The sequence below is a fragment of the Acinonyx jubatus genome, chromosome A2 (genome assembly GCF_027475565.1).
Source record: "Acinonyx jubatus isolate Ajub_Pintada_27869175 chromosome A2, VMU_Ajub_asm_v1.0, whole genome shotgun sequence".
Classification (NCBI taxonomy): Eukaryota; Metazoa; Chordata; class Mammalia; order Carnivora; family Felidae; genus Acinonyx; species Acinonyx jubatus.
Window position 1 is genome coordinate 74,085,527 of NC_069383.1, and position 23,394 is coordinate 74,108,920.

Below are 23,394 nucleotides of genomic sequence, written 5' to 3' on the forward strand. Positions count from 1 at the left end.
CCTACCAGCTCAGCTCTTCTCCATCTTCTTCTTTTTTCTTCACCACCTGATCTCACAATTTAAGCATTCACTGCCTCTACTCCCTTACTCCCCCTGCCTCTCTTCTGACAATCCTGTACCTGCCCTGACCACCTCATGGCAATACATCTACCAAAGGCTAGCTACAACTTTTCAGGTACCATATTAATTTGGCCTTTTCATTCATCAATCACCGAAGCCTTTACTACAGTATTTGATGCTAAAACCACTTCTTCCTTCATCAAATTTTTCATTCATTGGCGCCTAAGACATAACAGTCCTGAGGTTTTCTTTCTCCTCATTGAGCCTTTCACTGCTGATTTCTTTGGGTCATTTTTTTCCACATGTCAATATGGGCACTCACTGTCCATGCTGCCATTCTTGCTCCTTGGCTATTCATATGCTTTATCTCCAGGCAAACTGAACTATCCTGATGGCTTCAACTTTCATCTCTATTTGTATAAATTCCAAACCTATATTTCTGGTCTATTCAAAGTATCCATTGTCTACTATCTACCAAACACTTCTACCTGTCTATATCACCAATAATTCAAATGTGACATTTAATAATCTCTTTACTCTGTGCTTCAGAGGTCTTTCCATTTTCCTTAGTCATAAGTAATGTTTCTTTACTACCATAGCTTATTTCCTCATCTCTTAAGAAACATATCACTTAAATTATTTATATCTTCTCTCCCTTCCTATACTGATTATAAATTATAGAAACTATGAAGGTAGGAACTATGTCCTAAATAATATCATCCACAATGCAAGTGCCCCCTGGCTTGATACCACCCATTTCAGGGTGACTCATTTTACCATTATATATTAAGATCCCTTAGCTATAATATACAGAACTTTCTTCCCAAAGATGAGTGAGAATGTTATTAGCATTTAGAATTTAACATCTAATTGGGTGGAAAAGATAGTGTGAATAATTACAGAAGAGTTAGAGAAACAATAAATAATATCATTAACAGTATTAAATAACATTAATAATAATAATTACAATTAAACTAATTTAGGCATTACTTTTAAAACTGTATCCTAAATATTTAGTATTAGAATAAAAATATCATGCAAATAATTATATATATATGTGTATATATATACATATATGTGTATCTATCTATCTATATACATATACACATATATACACCCATATATATCCTTCTTATAAAGGTCATGGATTTAATGATTTCTTTGGAGTCTTCCAGAACAACAGACAATATCTTAAGAGTAATTGGGTGAGGTTTTCCAAGAACCACTGACTCATCAAGACCCCTGGCTCTAGGGAGTAAGTGACTTATGGAGATGTGCACAGGACCACAATCCTCAATAAAAACTACAGGCCCCAAGCAAAGACAAGACTCATTCTTCTTTCCTTTCTGAGTCTCCCAGATGCTCTATCCATATTTACACTCTATGTCTTCAATAAACTCCGCTCTTACTACCTCTCAGCTTGTGTTTGAGTCCTGTGGGAATACCTCTGGGTCCTTGGATCCCACTAGCTTGCATCAATCCCACCATGTCTTTGTAGGTTCAAAGAGACAGAATAATGTTTTGTAGACGTAAGTTGTTACTAAAAGACCATTGAAAACTTCACCTGTAATATGCTTCTTTGGTGGTTCTGCATGATAGAAGTCAACAATACACTTACAAATTTGTATCCTCAATTCAGAATTTGGTATTTTCATTAATTCACCTGCCAGAAAGATAAATGAATGCTATTTAATAACACTGTCATAAGTTTATTTGCGAATTTAAATGTGTGAGTAATATGATTAAAAATATCCTCACTGGAAATTCAAGCTGGATCATGTATTTTATACATGCACACACATACACAACATCCATACATGAAATACCTTGGATCTATCCTTATAACATTTGGCCCCTCAATCAACTCAACCTCTTCTTCCCAAGGAGAAAGGAATGGTGATTAATAGCATAAATGCTGGAACCAGATGGTTTTAAGATTAAATACTGGCTCTGCCATTTACTACCTATGTAAACTTGTATGTTTTCTCATCTATAAAATTTGTATAACAACAGTTTCCACTTTAAAGATTGCTGTGGGGATTAAATGAGTTAATATGAGAAAAAGCTGAGAATAGAGTCTGGCATATAATAAGTTACTATTATCATTTTGGCAAGATATGGGTTATACACACACACACATATGCACATGTGTGCGTGTGTGTGTCCCAACTGGAGACTGGAGTTGGGAGAATCAACTTCAGGGCTGAACCAGATCTTGGTGGAATCTGTGAGGGAAACAGATAATGAGGTGTTCCTGGAAGATCTGTGATTTGCATTAGGATTTGCACAATGTTCACCTCTGGGAGTGGTCAGTGAGTAGGGACACAAATGGACCAAAGGAGAAAGCACATAGGAAAGCTTCACACTTGCTTTAGGAGTATCTATCTGCAAAAAATACCACTAAAATAAAAAAAAGAAGAAGAAGAAGAAGAAAAGAAGACAATTTCCAGATGATTCCCTTAATTTTTTGAACACTTCCTTTTATGTTGAAAAATCATTACATTTTGGAAAAACTTAGTCAACAGAAACAACTAAACTTTTCCAACAAAACTAAACAAGTTTACAGGAAATTCTAAGGTTTCTCATCTGCTCCCCACCCTTTTAGTTCTTGTAAGTTTAGATCATTTCTCACGGTTTCCTGTTTTATCTCAGGACAGAGTACCAACATTTTCCCTCATACGTTTCCAAAATCCTGCTCTTGAATCAGAAATAATTATCACTTAGAAGAAAAAAGTAATATGACTTACTACTAGGTAGAAGCTGGAAGTTATTAGTAAAAATGAACAACATTTGTTCAACCCCTTATACTCTACACAATTATTTTAGCTTAAAACTCATCTTTTCAGCAATTAAAAAATAAGGGACAGGACAGTAGTATTTGCAGTCAATAATCAGTGAAGGGAGCTCATTTTAGGCAAAGATTTCATACTTCCTTCACTCTTCTATAGGCAGGCAAGCAGTTATTCAGCAAAGACCAGATTGACACAGTAATAAAGAGCCATGTATTTATCATACAAATGCCTGCCAACACTCTTATGGAGGCAACATTTAAAAACAATAAGGGCAATAGAGGCATTTTTTAATGTTATCATCCAAACATGCATCTTTTTTTTTTTTTAATGTTTATTTATTTATTTTGAGAAAGAGAGAGAAAGGGAGAGGGGCAAAGAGATAGGGAAAGAGAGTATCCCAAGCAGGCTCTGTGCTTGGGCCCAGTCCCACAAACCATGAGATCATGACCTGATCTGAAATCACGAGTCAGATGCTTAACTGACTGAGTCACCCAGGTGCCCCCAAACCTACATCTTTTATGTATTAATGTTATCATGTCCTCCTTTGGGTTGGCTTCCCATTGTAAATTTCCACTGAAGGTAGAGATTCACAGAGTTCAAGTTTCCTATTAGTTTCCAGCCTGCCTGCTCCTTAAGGTCATCTTATCTAACTCCCCACATTTATTCTAATTTCCTCGACACCCTTACTCCATTCTAGCCCATAATAATTTCTCCCAGAATCTACCATAGAAGACTAATGAAACTTATTTAGATACAAAAGGATGTCTCACCATTTTATGATTTTATATAAAATTTTAGATTATTTAATGAACAATTTGGATCCCAATGATTCTAGCAATCAATTAGACTAGCAATTATGAGAGTTTAACATTGAACACATTTTTGTGATTACTGAGAGGAACACGTGTCTGATTTACAAAAAAAGTTAAATATTTCAACAAACTAAATAACATCAAGACAAATAAACATCTGCCAGTCCTTAAATTAAGGAACACAGAATCTTGTTGGTATTATAAAATGCCTAAGTGGATAATGATAACAAAAATTATCATCAAGCACGCTATGATTAATTCCCAACCAAAAACAAGAAAAGAACCTACATTTGAGGAACTCTAAGACTTAGTATATAAGACACTTTTTTCTTGACAGTAGGGCCTGTCATATGTTACACCCCTCTACCTTAAGGAAATCTTAACTTACCCAGAAGAGCGATTGAATTAGCAGTATCTTCAGCATATGTTACTTCATCCGATACTTTCTTTTTCAAAAATGGCAAGCTTCAGTAAGAATGAAGAACAAATCAATTATGTTTAACAAAGTCTGTAATTGAGCCATTTGTAAAGTATGAGAAATCTTCCTTTCTAAAGAAAACAATGAAAATAATATCCTATTCTGTAGCCCTGGGAGAATTGGCAACCATCAAAAAAATTTTTGTTTCTAACTAAGTGACCAAAAGGAAAATAGGCTTATAAAAATAAAGAGAGATGGACATAAAAGGCAAAGGTTAAGAAAGCCATCTTGCAACACTGTATAAATAAAAAACTTAAGAATCCTCTTTTCTCTCTGAAGGCAAAGTAATAATGGATTATACATATACCTCTATCAAAATTAGGAAGACACTGAATAATCAGATACAAATCACAGACCTCGGCTTACCTAGAACTTGAAAACTGCTCTGCTCAGGGGCTTTTAAAGTTCTGAAAATCTGATAGATGAATGGTCTATTTGTTCTCAAAGGTTAGTGACCTTTTCCTTATTAACTGGATTTTCCTTATTAACTGGATTAACTGGATCCTTGTTACCATCCACAAAATAACAAATACACTTTTTAAGACTCTAAAGAATCCAAGTTAACAAATATTAATTATATTAGACTTCTATTTCACAGCTACTATAAGCAAAGCTATTTGAAAATAATTTATTTAAAAATCATAAAAAGCAGGGCATTCAAACCTAAGTCATTAGTCTAAATGTGAAAGGAGAGATAAAAGTTATTTATTAAATACAAAATATTAACTATTTTGGCATTTCGTGAGTTCAAAATTTGAATCTCCTGTACTATATAAAGTATAATATATCCTCTCTATAGGACTTTTAATTCATACTTTTCAAGAAAAATTTAAAGATATTTCAAGGGAAAGCTTTGAAAAGCACAATTTTATAAATGCCACAGAGATTCATTTTTTAGTGTTTGTTAGAACTTTTCATTTGAAACCAGTAACTTATTACTTGTTATCCAGCTCGTTGTTGAATCTCTAAAGTGAAGAACTCTAAAATTACCTTTTGTCCTCAAACTTTTCTACCAAAGAAAACAACCTAAAAGATAAAGCTAGAAAAGTTCCCCCCAAAAGGTTATGAAAATAATATGCATTACATCTCTGATGTAGTGAGAAAAACATAGGCACCAAAAACAGAAAGGCTAGGTTTTATTTTTTATTTTCAATGTTTTTATCTCCCAAAAATGTCTTGAGGAAAGAATCAATCATGTGAGGGTGAGGTATGGAGAAATGCAGGATGAAAGCAGAAATTATGAAAGAAAACTATTAAATAATTTGAATAATTATGAAATATGAGGGAAAGTGAAGAGTGCAATTCAAGTCTGTCATATAAGGAAATATTCAGTTGTAGCTTTCACACAGAACCAGTTCTTGGTCAAGCTCCATAAGAGAATTGCTGTTGAAAGTAATGCTTATAAACCTGGTATTCTAGGACTTGCAGAGCCTCAGAATTTGAAATGATAACAATATAATCCACATCAATATCATAATTTGCAATTAGTACATTAAAAAAAAGAGAGAGAGGGAGGGAGCCAAACCATAAGAGACTCTTAACAACTGAGAATAAACTGAGGGTTGATGGGGTGGGGGGAGGGAGGGGAAAGTGGGTGATGGGCATTGAGGAGGGCACCTGTTGAGATGAGCACTGGGTGTTGTATGGAAACCAATTTGACAATAAATTTCATATTAAAAAAAAAAAGTTCTTTAAAAGCACCAGAGTAATAATTTACTTCTTTTTTTTTTTCATGGTCTGTATTAAAAAGTAAGGTATGGTAAAGGTATTCAATAAATGATTTTTGATTATTTTATTCAGATATCAAAGAAATTAAATGTATATAGTTTTAAATTTTATAATATTATTGCTACTAAACCTAAAAGTGAGAGTTAAAACTACCATATATATATGCTCCTACTAGTGTTATTTGTGTATTAAAAGAAACATGCTATTTAAAAAGTTGAATTGTTAGAAAGATTTAGAAGGTTAAATTATCAGAAAGGTTTATTCCTACTTTGAGAAATCTCCTCTACCATATTATATTGAAACCTAAAAATGGATGTCTTGATTAGCTACTATGTGGCAGCAAGGAAGCAGAAGATATTCCTAGTTTCCCAAAATGGGTGAAGAAACAATAGTATGGAGGATAGAATATATTAATTTTATAATGCTGACCTCTAATTTACATTTAAAATATATATACCAAAAATAACTGGTGACATTTTATTCTTCATTGGAATTTGAAAAATCAATAAAACATGACTCAGAAGTTAATATATCTTTGAGAGCCAAATTTTCTAAACAGAGAAAAAAATACTAGGCAAACTATTTAGTATTGTTCATAAATTTTCTCAAAAATTCTCTAAAAAAATCATAATTTCTTGCTTTCATCTCACATTTATCATTCACTTGAGAGCAACTTATTGTGAGAAAAAATTTTAATATAGTTTAATCTCTTGTGGCTAGAATCTCCCATTACAATAAAATTGACCACCTCTGAAATATCAACTGGAATCAAGTGATCCAGTGAAGTTTTTGAGTTCTTTATCACATACTATACCATGATGCATATCTTTGTAATATAAAATAAAATATAATAATATGCTACATGCTAATGTAAAATAAAGTTAAAGAAAAAAACTTACCCACATAATTTTAGGATATTAAATGCAGATTCTATAAAGTGGGGCTGGTTTTCAATTTTTTCTGCACACAGATTCAGAATTTTAAATATTTGTGCTAAATCCCTTAGGGGCTTTAATATTTTTAGTTAAGAAATAAAATTAAGATTAATATTTTTATTAACATACTCTATAGCACTTCTCTCAAGAAAGTCTATAGAATTCCATCTATTTTGTTAAATGTGGTTGACACTTTTATTTTTTATTTTTTGACACTTTTAATTATACTAATTTTGAAGTCTAAAGAGGAAAACTTGGAACCATATATTTTTTAGGAATATTATTTAATTTTTGTCTCAGTAATCACTTATTCAAAATATCATTTTCCCTTACCACACCTTTAGAATTTGATTACCAACTACTACACCATGGATTCAGCTGATCAATAACTTACTATTGGCAATAAGAAATAACACATAGAAAAAAATAATAGCTCAATTTTATACTTTGTTTCCCCCCCCCACACAAAACATACACTGCTCCAGAATAAGCAACCCAAACCTACCTTATTTATTTTATTAACATTATTCAGATGCATGTTCTTACTTTTATGTTGTAAATTGGCTGAGATTTTATTTCATTTAAAACTCATGAAATGAGGGGCACCTGGGTGGCTCAGTCAGTTAAGCATCCAGCTTCAGCTCAGGTCATGATCCCATGGTTAGTGAGTTTGATCCCTGCATGGGGCTCTGTGCTGACAGTGGGGAGCCTGCTTCAAGTTCTGTGTCTCCCTCTCTGTCTGCCCCTTGCCCACTCATTCTGTCTCTCTCTCAAAAATGAATAAACATTAAGAAAAAACTAATGAAATAAAAATTTTGCTTTTATATTAGTCTAAAAGCAAAATTTATCTTCTCTAAATCTTGAGGTAACAGCACCTTTTATCTACTTAAAAACCCCAATTGGTGGGTGCCTGGGTGGCTCAGTCAGTTAAGCATCCAGCTTTGGTTCGGGTCATGACCTCATGGTTGGTGGGTTTGAGCCCCACATCAGGCTCTCTGCTGTCACCACAAAGCTTGCTTTGGATCCTCTGTCCTCTTTCTTTACCCCTACCTGGCTCTGCTCCCACTCTCTCCCTTTCAAAAATAGATGAACATTAAAAACAAACAAACAAACAAACAAAACCCCACCTGGTGCATAACAGCCAGTTCTGGAACTCTCTGTTACCAATCTGGTAAGATGACTACAGGGAGTGAGAGTTTCCTGTGACAATTGCACTGCCTTTTATAATAGCTAATATATGCAGAGGTTAAAACAGTAACAACAACAACAACAACCCAACAATAAACTGGTTCTTAAACACAGTTTTGAGCTGCACTGGTTTCCACATATTCTGATCAGGGTGGTATATACAGTGGAAATAATATATTTATATAATGTTTTGCAGGTTATCAAGCACCTGCATGTACATTATCTAGCCTTCCTAACAACATGATGAGGTGCTGTTATCCCTATTTTCTTAAGAGGTGGAGAAGTTAGTACGTTTATCAACACTACAAATAATCAGGTAAATTGGTAAAAATAAGACTTTGACTTGACCCTCCTAACTACATCCATTGGGGCACCTGTAAAGTGACTCTTTTGGCACAGGTCATAATCTCACAGTTGTGAGATCAAGCCCTGCATTGGGCTCAGTGTGGAGCACAGAGCCTACTTGGGATTTTCTCTCTCTTCCTCTCTCACTGCCTCTCTCCCCTGCTTGTGCTCCTTCTCTCTCAAAATAAATAAATATACTTTTTAAAAATTGCCATTATCTGTGCAGAGTTAATCGCATTATAGTGTTTCTTCAATTTTATATTCCCTGGTAAACAAAAAATATAATTCTGTGAAAAATACAAAATGTTAGATATTTTCTGTGGTAGACAGAATAATGGACTGCCCAAAGTTGTCCATACCTTAATTCCTAGAACTTGGAATGCAAATGTTACCTTACATGGCAAAGGGACTTTTCAGATGTGATTACGTTAAAAGCCTTGAGATGGGACTGTTATCCAAGATTATCCAGGTAGGCCCAAAGTAATCACAGGGGTTCTACATGGGAAAGAGAGAGGCAGGAGAGGATCACAAAAGATGTGACCACAGAAGCAGAGATGAGAGTGGAGGAAGGGGCCATGAGCCAAGGAATGCGGGCCACCTTAAAAGCTGGGAAAAGCAAAGACAGGGATTCACATCTAGAGCCTTCAGAAGGAACCAGCCCTGCCAGCACCTGACGTCAGCCCAGTGAGGCTGATTTTGGACTTGTGACCTCAAGAACTGTAAGAAAAAGCTTTAGGATGTTTGGTGACACTAAGTTTGGGGTAATTTGTTATAGCAGCAAGAGGAAACGAATACATTTTCTAATAAAAATTCTCCCATTTCAGGATAAATGAAACAAACCCATAAAGATCTAGATACAGATATAGATATATGTAAAGGATACAAGTCCATTCTGATAACACTGCACCAGTTTCTTGACAGATTTAAGTTGTTCTTCTTCTAAATCATCCTAAAACAAGTTATCTATTTTAGTTCTTTTGTACTGTTAAATATGTTGAGATATTAAAAATTTTCCTGAATATAAAAAGAAAGTAAATTGAAACTGTTAATTATTAAATTACTATATTATAATGCAAGCATTATAAAATATTTCCTCAAACAGTGAAGGTAAAAATAAATATATCATTTAAATTTGATTAGGAAGGGGCACCTGGGTGGCTCAGTCGGTTAAGTGTCTGACTTCGGCTCAGGTCATGATCTCACAGTTCGTGGATCCGAGCCCTGTGTTGGGTTGGGCTCCGGGCTGACAGCTCAGAGCCTGGAGCCTGCTTCAGACTCCATATTTCCCTCTCTCTCTGTCCCTCCCCTGTTTGCACTTTCTCTCAAAAATGAATAAACATTAAAAATATTTTTTTTAATTTGATTAGGAAATTGAGAATCAAAACTAGATTAATATAAAAGCAGCATTTGTTTCCATTAATAATATTAACAATACTTGAATTCACTGAGCATTTTTCTATGCCATGCACCATTATGCTCTATTGATACATGTCATTTAATTAATTTTTAAAATAACCCTATTAGGAAGGTACCATTACTATCTCTATTTTCCAGAATAGGAAACTCAAGTGGAAACGCTAATTTGTCCAAAATCACCTAGCTAGTAACTGAAGGTGTTAGGAGTCAAAGTTGGCTATCTGACTGTAGAAATTGTATTTTTAACCTCTAAACCAAGCCCAGTGTAATGGCACAAACATCTTCAGCAAATTAAAACAAAACTCAAAAAACAAAACAAAGAAACAAAAACAAAACTCAATACAGTGATATGTTTGTTTTCATAACTGAATCACACTGTCCTTTTAAAGTTATTAAATTGTTCATAAGCTGTGGCATTTTCTATACAATTTTTTTTTTGGTCTACCTTTATTTAAAAACTAGTTGGAACTCTATGTAGTTGGGTTTTCTTTTTTTTAATGAAGGCACATTCAAAATTAAAAAATAACTTTCACAACAAACACAGCCAGCAAGAGAGAAATTATTCTTATAAGGGCATTATTATTGTGCTTTTTCTCTATGTGAAAATGTGAGACTAAAAAATGCTAACACAGTAACTAAATTTTTGGCCTACTAATCACTAGACACTTTTTTTTGATTGACTCTACCATGATCAACCCATTTTCCACATATTAAAAGCATGAAATCTTCATCCTGTAGTCATGTTATAGTGTGTGCTGGCTTTTAGGCATGCAATCGATTCTTGGGTAATGTCAGGAGAGTGTGGTGTGTGAGCATGCATGAAATGCATTTATTATCCTTCCTCCCAATGCCTACACTCTCCACTTTGAGTCTCAGATCTGAAATAATTTTATTTCCATTCCATTCTGTATAAGATCCCTCTCAAAGTAGATTAACTTATGAATATGTCTGAGTGTGTATATATCCAGATTTCATGTCAGGAAATTTTAAGTAGTACATCATGAATCACTTTTTCTACTCTTGTTCCCCACATCCTTTTTGGTAACAAGCAATTAATAGAGGCTGGAGGAGTCTTCCTGTACTCTTGATACCTTCTGTTTATATCTACCATAGATTTGTCCATCCCACAAAACCAAATGAAATCTCCTCCAGCCTCCATACCAGGTAAAACACATTCATACTAAATTTAAACAGTCCTTGAATATGAGAAATGTTCCTATTTGAAATGTTTTCAACAAAAAGGAATAAACAAGACTTATTTTGGGGGAATACATGTTACCTTTCAGGGAAATCATAGTTTATAAGTGATACAGTAGAGAAATTTTCTCTCAAAGCTTACTTTATCAGTTTCTTCAAGGAGTTTGATGACGCGATTTAGGTCCATGGTCTTGAAAGCACCCTAAAAAACATACAACTCTTACAATTCTGTGCCATGAGAATCAAGAAATCACATCAAACACACTATTTTTCTATGATATTATCCCTCAGCAACTTAAAAGTATCTTATGACAAAAAGATAGTGAGGAGAAAGGGATAATGGAGGGATGGGCAAAATGGGTGAAGGGAAGTTAGAGATAGAGACCTCCAGCTATGGAATAAGTTACAGGGATGAAAAGTACATACAGCATAAGAAATAGAGTGAATGGTATTCCAACAGTATTGCATGGTGACAGACAACAGCTACACTTGTGATGAGCATAGCATTAACTATACACTTGTGGAATGACTATGTTGTACACCTGAAACTAATGCAACATTACATGTCAACTATACTTCAATTTCTATAAAAGATATGGAGGGGAGAACAAAAAGCAGATGAGACCTTATAGGAGTAAATAAATTTTGGAGTTGAAAAAAATATTAAAAATGCCTCTTGAATTCTAGTATTATCTTATAATCTTATGGTCTTTAAATTTCAAAACACCTGTAATAATCGCACTTCCATGCTTTGGAAAATGAAATGATCCGGTACATATATATTCCACATCCCACACATGCACAATACATTGAGTTTGTCTATGGAGATATACATAAGACTCGCTTCTAAACTATAGGTAGGAGATCATCTTCCTGAACTAGGTATCCCCTTTCTCAGTTGGTACCAGCATTCTTACAGTCATCAACATTAGAAAACAGAATTTCCAAGTTCTATAGATTTTACATTTTAAATATTTCTTGAGCGCAACTGATTTATTCACAGAGTTGTGAAGGTATCCTGCTGTTCTCAGTGCCTCTACTCTCCCACCCTTCATCATGGTCCTCTACTCTATGTGGTCCTCTACTCTATGGTGAATAATAAAACTCAATTCTGAACATAACCCATCTAAATCATTCAGTTACTCTCCATTAGTGCCCCTCACCCCTCCTCTATTTTCCTTCCCTTGGTTAAACCCCACAGGTGCTTCAAAACTCAGCTCAGGTATTGCCTCCCCAAGGGAAGGAAAAGGATAGAACAAATGTCCTTCCTTTGTGCTCCCATAGCACCCTAAGTTCTTTATCCACTACAATTCCCATCATGGTTCTAGAATGGTTTGCATGTTTATCTCCCACCACACCCTCCCCAAAGCTCACTCAAGGCAAAGACTTTTGTTTTCTGGCACCCCAGCTCCAGAAACTGGGCCTGGCATATGAAGTTATTTGTAGGTAAGCGGAGAAGGAAACAGGAAGTGCTATCATCCCAAATTTAAGTACTTATACAAAAATCTCCACATTTTAAATTCAGTTTTGGGGATTAATGCTTTGTTGCATGACGTTTTCTTCCCTTTTTTTTAACCTTTTTTAAGTTTATTAATTTATTTTGAGAGAGAGAGCACACACATCAGCAGAGACCACTTCAGATCCTCTGTCCCCCTCTCTCTGCCCCTTCCCTGCTCATGTGGGCTTTCTCTCTCTCAAAAATAAATAAACATTAACAATTTTTTTAAATAAAAAAAATAACTTCAAAAAAATTATATAAAAGATGATGATATAAAAAAATTCAAAAGGGAAGAAAATCCTACTTATTCCTATCATCTAAATACATCTACTTTTATATATAATTTTGTTTTTATATATTTATTTTTATATGCTACTTTGTTTTTGTTTACATGTATAAATATATAATTTAACTTAGTGTTAACACCATTGTATTTTGATTTCTAAATCTTTAATACATATCTTTCCCTATGTCTACATAGATATTATTCTATTCCCTCTTAAGTCTAGAATTTCCTTTCCTTTCACAATTACAAACTCATATATTCTAATCTCAGGCAATGTCTTTCAAAAACAATTTTCAGGGGTGCCTGTGTGGCTCAGTTGGTCAGGTGTCCTGCTCTTGGTTTCGGCTTAGGTTGTGAACTCATGGCTTGAGTTCGAGCCCCACATCCGGCTCCATAATATCAGTGCAGAGACCTGCTTAAGATTCTCTCTCTGTCTTTTTCAAATAAATAAACTTAAAAAAAACAAACAAACAAAAAAACAATTTTCAGTAAAGTGTTCTAATTTTAAGTTTGTAGGGTAAGTATCTGAGTGAGTTTATTAACTCCAAATGCTTTTTACCAAAAAAATTAATAATCAAAAAAGATTTCCTAAATACTGATCTTTACCTGGTATTATGGTTATCCTTAAAAACTGTTATATTTTACTGTTAAATTGTTTAAATTATTAAATTTACTGTTACCAAAAAAGTTGATGAATAATAGAATTTTGTCTTTTAAGATTTGAGTTCAGTGCCATCTGCCACTACCTCAGTTGTCTTCTTTCTTCTTCTTGGAAAAAAGAGGTTTTTGTTTTCGGATTTTCTGCAATATTGTTTTTGAAGGTTGGAAAGCATATTGAAATGAAAAGTCAATGCAACATTTTCTTTTTAATACCTGCATGTATTATCAGAATTGTTTTTCCCAAGTGAGCAGGTATAACTTTTATTCAGAAACAGAGAGTAGTAAAGGTTAAAGCATAGATTCCTTTCAGATTTATATTGATTACTTCATGCTACTCTGTTTGTTACTTGCTAAGCATATATTGTATTTTTAAGATTTCTCCTGCCCTCCCTCCTTTAGCCCGTTCCTCCTTCCCTCAATATTTAGAAGCAGCTTCTATGTTTCAGAAACTGTGCTAAGTGTGGGGAACAACACTGCTCTGACCTCAAGTAGCTATCAGTCTGGCATGGAATACAAGTAATACAGATAAAAAGCTACAAAATGCTCCCTGCATGCTGAAAGGCATGCTCTGGAAGCACACAGACTGGAAGCACAGAAGGCATGACACAGTTGCTATAAAAAGTAATTGGCAGGGAGAGGTGAGAAGGAGTAGGATCTGTGAGATGAACTGAAGGTTTGAGAGGTGGAGACAGGGAATAGCATATGTGGAGGCCTGGAGGCAAAAGAAAAAGCATTTTGAGGATGGGGAGGAAGATATAGTGCAAAGGATAGTGGCTCCAGATGATGCTAATTGGGTAAGTAGAGGTCAAATCATGAATAATAACAATAATGATCATAACAATGATGGTGATGTCTATTTCCAGGTACAGTTGTACTTTCCATGTATTTGCTAATTGAATTGTATGAGGTAGATACTATTATTAACCCCACTTTACAGAATGCCTTGTACGTATCCTATGCTAAAGATCTTCAAAAATATTGAATGGTTTGAGAGACTGGATATATAAACAGACAATGGCCAGACTACATATGGCAACAGAACTCTAGCCTGTAATCTCTGCAGCAACCAAACCCAGGAGCCATTTGCTCAGGAAAGTCAGAATTTGGCAATGATTGCCAGATTCCCTATTTTTTGCCCCTCATATTGCTATGTAGGACCACCAGAGAAACCCAAATATGCTTCCCAAATCAATCACATAGAATGCCCTGTTTGTAGCTAGCCCACCTCCAGCTTCCCCATGGCAACAACCTCCAAACAGAGCATACCAGAAGCTTTCCCTTTTTTCACTACAAAGCTTCCCTGCCTGCCTTAGAGTCTCTGCCAAATGTAAGTAATGCTGGCTGACTTCCTATATAGCAAGCTCTGTATATTAAATAGTGCCTGCTTATTCTTATCAGGGTGGTCTTTATTTCCACAGGCTTTAACCAGAGGAGTGTAACAATACAAAGGCAATTTTGTTTGCTGAGTAGAGACTGAACTGGAAAGGTCTAGGCTGAACTGGAAAGGAGGTAGGAGACATCTGTAACTTGAGGCCTTGACTAAGGTACTGGCAACCCAGGCCGACAACAGGGAATGGAAGGAAAAACATCAAGGAGGTAGAGTCTGTGGGACTTAAAGAGTGATTTGATTTGGTGGGAGAGAGAGGAAAAGGTGATGATGCTCCTGGGCTTGGGCAATTATAGAAGTAGTGTCACCCTTTGCGGAGACAGGGAAGGCTGGAGGAAGAGGCCTGTGTTGAGGCTAGAGATAAGTTAAATTGGGGGGTAGAGATTTCCAAATCAGAGACTTAAAGTAATAATTGGAAGAGTTTGGGTAAATGAGATCACACAGCAGAATGAAGCAAAAGAGGACATACAGATGTAAACATGAAAATAATTGCTGTTAACATGTTTATAGAGAATTGTAAAAACATTTAACAAAACATTTTAAGATCAAGTCTAATAAACTGTTTTGAAGAAAATTAGACCTTTACTTACAGTTACAGGATAAATTTATTTTCCCATTTTACCACGGGACATGTCAAAGGGGAGAAATCCTGCTCATTTGATACATGGTTATGGGGAAAGGAACTAACATTTACTGTGGTCCTTTTATGTGTCTGTCTCTGGCACTTTATATCCTTTTTCTTTTTTTTTTTTTTTTTTTCCTAAGTAGGTTCCATGCCCAACATGGAGCTTGAACTCACAACCCTGAGATCAAGAGTTGCATCTTCTACCAACAGAGCCAGGCAGGCCCCTCCACCCCCTTTTTTAAACTTTATATCTTAACTGGTCCTCGACTTTACCATATAGAGTTGATGAAACTGGGGCATTGAGACCTAACTTGTTAAGGTCACATAGCTAGTACCTGGGCTAGCAGGTCTGTCTGATGCAGGAGTGCTGGTTCTTTGCACCTTAGTTCTCTGCCTGACTTCTCAACTGACCACTGAGGTTATTTCTAGCAATTACCCCAAAACCAGGGTAGGCAATTTTAAGGACAGTCCATGGCAGTATTACATACAATGGCAGGATAGGACTTCAACTAGAAGATTGTGGAGGTTCTCAGAGGAAGAGCAAATTTGGGCAAGGAAGCTAAGCCATGATACCTATGCAGGCCAAGTAATCACAATTTATTTATTCCACAAACATTTTTGAGTATCTACACTGTGTCAGACATTGTTCTAGTTGCTAAGGATATGGTATTGAATAAAACACAAAATCTGCTTTCCTACGACATCAATATGTTTTGTCTTGCACAGCAAAGAAAACGATCAAGAAAACAAAAAGGCAACCTACTGAATGGGAAAAGATATTTGCAAATGATATATCTGATAAGGGGTTAATATCCAAAATATATAAAGAACTTTTACAACTCAACAGCAAAAATCCCCAAATAATCCAATTAAAAAACGTGCAGAGGACCTAAATAGAATACATTTCTAAAGACATATAAATGACCAAGAGATACATGAAAAGATGCTCAATATCACTAATCATCAGGGAAATACAAATCAAAACCACAGTGAGCTATTACCTTATACCTGTCAGAATGGCTAAAAACAAGCAAAAAAAAAAAAAAAACGACAAGAAATTACAAGTGTTGGTGAGGATGTGGAGAAAAAGGAATCCTCCTACACTGTTGGCAATAACATAAATTGGTACAGTATGGAGGTTCCTCAAAAAGTTAAAAATATAAGAACTATCACATGATCCAATAATTACACTACTGGGAATTTACCCAAAGAAAACAAAAACACTGATTTGAAAAGATATATGCACCTCTATGCTTATTGTAGCATTGTAATGTTTACAATAGTCGAGATATGGAAGCAACCTAAGTATCCCTGATAGACAAATGGATAAGGAAGATTTGGTATATACATGTTATGGAATATTACACAGCCATAAAAAGTATGAGATTGTGCCATTTGTGACAACACAGATGGACCTAGAGGGTATTATGCTAAATGAATTAAGTCAGACTGAGAAAGACAAATACCATATGATTTTACTCACATGTGGAATCTAACAAAAAACAAATGCATAGGGGCACCTGGGTGGCTCAGTCGGTTACATGTTTGACTTTAGCTCAGGTCATGATCTCAGAATTCATGGGTTCAAGCCCCACATCAGGCTCTGGACTGACAGGTCAGAGCCTGGAACCTGCTTCAGATTGTGTCTCCCTCTCTCTCTGCCCCTCCCCTTCCCCTGCTCACACTGTCTGTCTGTCTGTCTGTCTCTCTCTCTCTCTCTCTCAAAAATGAAAAAATAAAACAAATGAATAAATCAACAAATAAAAAGCAGAATCAGACCTATAAATATAGAGAACAAACTGATGGTTGCCAATGGAGAGAAGGTGGGTGAGGGACAGGATAGAAAAAATGGGTGAAGGGAAGTGGGGAACTGGAGGCTGCCAGTTCTGGAATGAATAAGTCACAAGGATGAAATAGAGAATATAATCAATGATATTGTAACAGCATTGTATGGTGGCAGATGGTAACTACACTTGTGAGCACAGCGTAATATATATACTTGTCAAATCACTATGTTGTACACTTGAAACTAATGTAACATCATGTTACCTATAATCATATAAAAGTTTTTTAATGTTTATTTTATTTTTGAGGGAGACAGACAGAGAGAGACAGAACACGAGTGGAGGAGGGGCAGATAGAGGGAGACACAGAATCCAAAGCAGGCTCCAAGCTCTGAGCTGTTAGCACATAGCCTGATGGGGGTGGGGGGGGGGGCTCCAACTCAGACCACGAGATCATGACCTGAGCCAAAGTTGGACACCTAACTGACTGAGCCACCAGGTACCCCACAAATAAAAAAATTTAAAGTGAATTAATATGCTTTGGAGGAGACAAAAATCACTGTTATATAGTTTACTACAAGATGACATATCTTTGGAGGAAAGAAAGTAGGAAGTGTTAAGATGCTTAAGCAACGGTCAGCAAAAGACTCACAGAGAGGGTAACATTTCAGCAAAGTCTTGAAGGAGGTATGAAAAATAGGGGAAAACTCCCAGGCAATGGGCACACCAAGTGCATAGGCCCTCAGGCAGAGGTATAAAATACACCCAGCAAGAGAAGAGAAGAGGCCAGGAGGCCTGAAGAGAAGCCAGGAGGCCAGTGTGGAACACAAAAGGCTTTGTAAGTTATTTATATGAACTTAAATTTCTACTCTGAGCTCAGAGTCAAGGAAGGAAGGACACATAGGTATTAAGATATATTTCCTACACTTAAGGAATCCATATTCTAGGGAAAGAGGCAAAATTTAGACAAACGAAACAGTTGCCAACATAACACAAGTGATAATTAGGTGACAAATGGTGTGACTGAGACCTAGGACTATATTCATTTACGAAAAGATCTGTGAGGGTGAAAATAAATGCTTCCTATTGGGAGAGTACTTTACGTTGGAGAGTAGGGAGGTAGGGTAAGGTTTAAATTCAGAAAAGGGGGAAGAGCATTCATTTAGTAAATATTTAATATCACCTCCTGTGTACCATATATTGTGCTGTGCTACTGGGGAATACTGGAAGATTATGGGGGACACCACAGGAAAAGACAACAGGCAAGAATTCTATCTTCTTCGAGGTGGCACTAAACTGAGAATCTGGTACAGATTAAGTACAAATAATACATTGGGAAACCCTGAAAACACAACAGAGAAGTAGACCTGAGACACTTTAGGGAAGGCAGAGACCTTGGATATCATCTAGTTCAGTGGTTTTGAGGCTAAAAATCACTCGAGAGTTTAAAAAAAATAAATTTATTTATTTTGAAAAAGAAAGAATGAGAGAGAGAGAGAGAGTGAGTGGGTGGGCACAAGCAGAGGAGGGGCAGAGAGGAGACAGAATCCCAAGCAGGCTCCACATCATCAGGGCAGAGCCTGATATGGGGCTTGAACTCACAAATGGAGAGATCATGACCGGAGCCGAGACCAAGAGTCGGATGCTTAACCGACTGAGCCACCCAGCCCCTTGAGACAGCTTTTTAAAAAGTATCAGACTCCACACTGGGGATTATGAGTCAGTTAATCTCGGTTAGGAATGAGCTATGTACAGTTTTTTGAACCCCTCAGATGACTATGATGGTCACCCAGGTTTGGGGCATGCTACTCTCAAACAGGCTTGCTTTATAGAAAATAGAGTATTAAGTGATTTGATCAGGGTAATTCTGTGTGGTGACGTAAGCGATAAGAAACTACTGTGGAATCCTGAAAGAGGGGTGAGGCTCAGAGGGAGGAAGGAGGACCATAAAGTGGTATTTATGGAAAGCAGTTTGGGAAGAGATGAAGAGATGCTGACTAGAAGGATGTGACATTCATCCAAGATCAACTGAAGCTTTGTGGTGACAGGAAAAGAGAGCAAGTAGTTCTTTTAAACTCCATTTGGCATCTCTTGTTTTTTAACACACAGTCTGGAACAGTGGGGGTAGGGTTGGAATTTTGTTTTATTTTTGTTATTATTTTGTTTTATAATCTGAATCCACATGAAACTACTTCCCACAGCTATCCAGGAGTTAAATGTTGTGAAATTCTGTAGCACTGTTCATACTTTACTGCAGCTATAATAAATTAAGCATTGCTACTTCAGGTGGGAAATGAGGTCCTTCAACCAGTAGCAATGACATCACCTGGAAACCTGTTAGAAAAGCAGAATCCGGGGCTCCTCCCCAGCCCTACAGAATCACAGTCTGATCTTGATAAGATCCCCAGGTTTTCCAAATGGACGTTAAATTTTGAGAAGCACCTCTAGAGGGCTTCTGATTCTTTAGAATGACAACATTAAAATAAATAAGAAATTGGGGCGCCTGGGTGGCTCAGTCAGTTAGGCGTCCAACTGTTGATTTCTGCTCGGGTCATGGTCTCATGGTTGGTGGGTTTGAGCCCTGCCTTGGACTCCGCCCTAATAGCATGGAGCCTGCTTGGGTTTCTCTCCCCATCTCTGGCCCTCCCCCACTCATGCACTCTCTCTCTCTCTCTCTCTCTCTCTAAATAATTTTAAAAATAGGACATAGATAAAGGTAAACAATTTGTGATTTCAAGCATAGAATGGAGCTGACTTAAAGCACTGAGGTAGACTCTCCAAAGTCACTTTTAGCTACCAGTATATACTTACTGTCTCTCAAGTGTTCCAAGGGTTCCATGAGTCTTTCCTCTACTGGTCTGAGGCAGAGGTCTAAAAGGTTATCATTTCAATGATGGCAAAGATGGCTAGACCTCACTCCAATTAAAGAAACTAAGTAACTCTCAGTTAACTTCTCATGGCCTCATTTGTAAGAACAACTACAAAGAATACCCAAAAAGGCTGAGTGATCATTTCTCCTAGCTCTAAAAAAGTTTTTATCTCATTTCTTTTGGTAGAAACTGCCTTCTCCAGTACTTTGAAAAATATTAATGCTTCTCCAAGTACTTATTAACAAGCTAGGAACTCCAATTAATACAAAAATAGTTCTACCTGAAAGAGAATCCAAGGCTCTGTAAGGAGGGGTAATAATGAAAGAAAAGGAAAAAAAAAAGGGAAAAGGGATGGGAGAAAGTACACACACACATATACAGGTTTGCTAGTTTTGCTTTACTTGATGTGTTGTGGACTATTCTGGCTTTGGCCTGTTAAAAGCATTTCCCTTTTTTTTTTTCTTTTTAACCCATGCTAGCCTGCCTCGTGTAACTTTGCCCCCCATCCCTGCCACCTCTTTTACAGCGAGTGAAGGAACAAGAGCCATTAGATACCAAATTCACCTACTTCTCAGTTGTGCCCGGTTCCTGGGACAATGGCGGTAACGTTGAGCCCCCCTGCAGCCTTGGGAGTGGAGAGCTGCTGCTCCTGAAAGTCTTTCTTCTCCCTACCCTATTGGAATACGTCCACAAAACTGATAAGGTAAATCCCCCGTTCCTCCTCATGCAAAAGTGCTGTTGCCCACAGTTAAAACCGTGCAAATGTCAGAGACTCCTCAGGGAGTTCAATCTTATTCCCAAAGAAGAGGTCCCCAGTCAACTGGCCACTCCCAAGGAACTCTCCAAGGTTCCAGCATGTGGACGTAGGAGACAGGGTTCCTGACGCAGCCTGGGACTCGCAAAACCTCCACAGGAATTCCCATAGTGACCCCACGTCATCAGTGTGAAGAGGTAGGGTAGGATTCCTCCAGAGAATTCACGCTTTAGGGTTTGATCAATACTCTCTAGGGAGGGGCAATGGAACCCTAGTATGAAACAAACGACGTGGAGTTCACAAACACTTCCGCCACGAATGGAGATCCAGCCGAGGGTTCCGAAGTGAAGTATCTCAACAGACCAACTTAGAAGAACTAATTTTGTATTCCTAATAAAAATAAACTCAAAACCAAATACAAGTAAAGTAAAATATGTAAATTCTGTTCTCTCTCAACTCCGGCTCCATAACCAGCCTCCAATTTCATATGAAAATGAGGCTACTTTCTAATTTTGACAGATTTTCCTTCCCTCCAGGTGTAGGTTTTAAAGTGGGAGCTAATTTAAACACGAGAGATTTTACCCCTATGTCAAGAACATCACTTAGTAACAGGTATCTACGTACAAGCCCATTGCAAACAAAATGCTCATTAAATCCATGATTTTGCTACAAACGTGTCCTTTCCTCCCACGCCCTTCGTGGTCACACTTTTCGAAGACAAGCGGCAAAACCTTGCTTATTCTGTTTAGTGGGACGGTCCGGGAGAACCTCGCGCCACAGTCCCCAGACAGGTTGGCTGACGACAGCTGGACCCTCCCTCCGGCGGCAGTTCTCGGAAGGATCGGCGTTGCCTTGGGAACCTCTATCCCGCGGGATCCGACTGTTTCCACTTCGGCCCCCATTTCCGCCCTTTGCTGCCCCCAGGCCTCTCCCCGCCCCCCCAGATCCCAACCTCCCCTCCACACTTCCCAAAGCACAGACACCCGACCATACCTGTGCGTCCTCGTCCTCCGTCACCACCCCGACCACCGAGATTTGGCGAGGGCTGCTGGACCTGTTCCTGCGGCCCGGTTCCGGGACCTCGGAGGTCCCCGCGGCCTCAGCTACCGACATGGCTGAAGTGGGAGGGAAGGAGGGATGGGGGGCGGGGGTGGTCCTCCAGTCCTACACAGTTCCCTTAGCCTCAAGACCCACAAAGTCCCCCCCACCAAGAAGAGAAAGCCGCCGGAGAGGCGCTAGGGTCGCGAAAAGCCTCGGGAGTCCGGCAGTGGCCTCGGCCACCACGACGCCACCCTTATCAAGCCACCGCAGCCCACCGGCGGACTTCTGCTCCCGCGGGCTGGCGGGTTGTTAACAAGCCAGAGCGTTGCTAGGGGCGGGGTCGGGGGCTGCAGAAGCGTCGGCTCCTACGGAAGCCTGGGGAGCCAAACTACCCCAAACCCTAAATGCACCTCCAAGTTGCGAGTAGCTCAGTTTGGTCGCTGGCGGGAGGGAGGCGGGAGTAGACGACCCCGGTACGTGGCAGTGGCGTGTTAGCTTGGCGTCTTGTGTTCTCAGTCTTGCTAGTTTGCGCCGGGCCTTAAAGTAAAGCAAGAATGGGTGGAGAGATGAGGGGTGGATGTGGGTTGTAAGAGTGATGGATGATGGATAGGTAGTTTTAGAGGTGGAGCAGTTTATCTCACCTCAGAGGAGTAACCCGTGTCACCTACAATCCCTGCCTTTTCCCTCTTCTGTGCTTTCGTGGCTCTACCAGATAGTTAAATAACAAACAAGGCATAGTACACAGTGTTAGAGGTTTTGAGTCAAATCATGGAATCTAGAGCAAGTTAACCCCTTGGAAGCCCCCCACGTTCCCCCTTTTCTCATAAATTTTTAACATTTCTTGTCAACAGGATTGCTGTGAGAAGACAGAATGAGATGGTAGTTTGCAGATTGGCGTTTTGCACTTAAGTACCCAGGTAAATGGTCAATATTATCATTATCTTTATTATTACTGTTATCTATCCATTGTATCCTGAGTGATGACACAAGGAGGGTCACGAGTTTAATGGAAAGCTGCTTATGATAATCATCAGTATAACTTAATCACCCCAAAGGCCATGGCTATGAAAATATCTTAAAGTCCTTTAAACCTTTTCATCTTTTTTTAGCCTGAAGAAACTCTTCAAGATTCATATGTGTTTTTATATTATCTATAAAGTTTATTGCCTTAAAAATTACGGATAACAAACTGCATGAAAATAAATTTCACTTCACCTCTCAGCATTTCTCTCTTCATTTGTAGAATGAGCTGGTCAATCAGTCATTTCTAAGTTTCTTTAACCAGTTCAGACACTGAATGACATTTCTGATGACACAAATAAAAAGAAATGGAAAAACTAGATTGGGCATGCCAGCACTTGATGTAAATCATAGCCAAAGAAACCAAGCTTTTTTGAAAGAGAACTGAGCGTTTCTAGTCTCCATTTCCTCACTTATATTCATTCTTCCACTTTCCTCATCCTTTATCCCCTGAAAGTGCCCTGGGGTCACCACTACATGTGGCCTAAGTCTGTGGACCCTTTCTTGTCCTCATCTTG

The 23,394-nt window shown here is 37.7% G+C and overlaps 1 protein-coding gene and 1 long non-coding RNA gene across 9 annotated transcripts in view; one reads left to right on the top strand and one right to left on the bottom strand.

Moving 5' to 3' along the window:
* The window catches only part of CFAP69 (cilia and flagella associated protein 69), a 61,480-nt gene extending 39,538 nt beyond the window's left edge, over positions 1 to 21,942 (bottom strand). For 2 of the 4 annotated variants that reach the window (XM_027071845.2, XM_027071843.2), the window contains exons 1-6: positions 21,809 to 21,942; positions 11,094 to 11,153; positions 9,222 to 9,287; positions 6,770 to 6,879; positions 4,053 to 4,129; positions 1,625 to 1,723 (exon numbers count right to left, since the gene is read on the bottom strand). In XM_027071845.2, coding sequence (XP_026927646.2) covers positions 1,625 to 1,723; positions 4,053 to 4,129; positions 6,770 to 6,879; positions 9,222 to 9,287; positions 11,094 to 11,153; positions 21,809 to 21,928 — 532 coding nt within the window. In that variant the 5' untranslated portion in view covers positions 21,929 to 21,942. Of the gene's footprint in view, positions 1 to 1,624; positions 1,724 to 4,052; positions 4,130 to 6,769; positions 6,880 to 9,221; positions 9,353 to 11,093; positions 11,154 to 21,808 lie in introns of those variants that run through there. The other 2 variants (XM_053218479.1, XM_027071847.2) reach the window with 2 other exon arrangements.
* Positions 1 to 23,394, top strand: part of LOC128314798 (uncharacterized) — a 129,391-nt gene that overhangs the window by 40,585 nt on the left and 65,412 nt on the right. For 4 of the 5 annotated variants that reach the window (XR_008296853.1, XR_008296851.1, XR_008296854.1 and 1 more), the window contains exons 3-5: positions 20,588 to 20,764; positions 21,070 to 22,329; positions 22,708 to 22,773. This is a non-coding gene — a long non-coding RNA (uncharacterized LOC128314798). The remainder of the gene's footprint in view (positions 1 to 20,587; positions 20,765 to 21,069; positions 22,330 to 22,707; positions 22,774 to 23,394) is intronic. The other variant, XR_008296852.1, reaches the window with a different exon arrangement.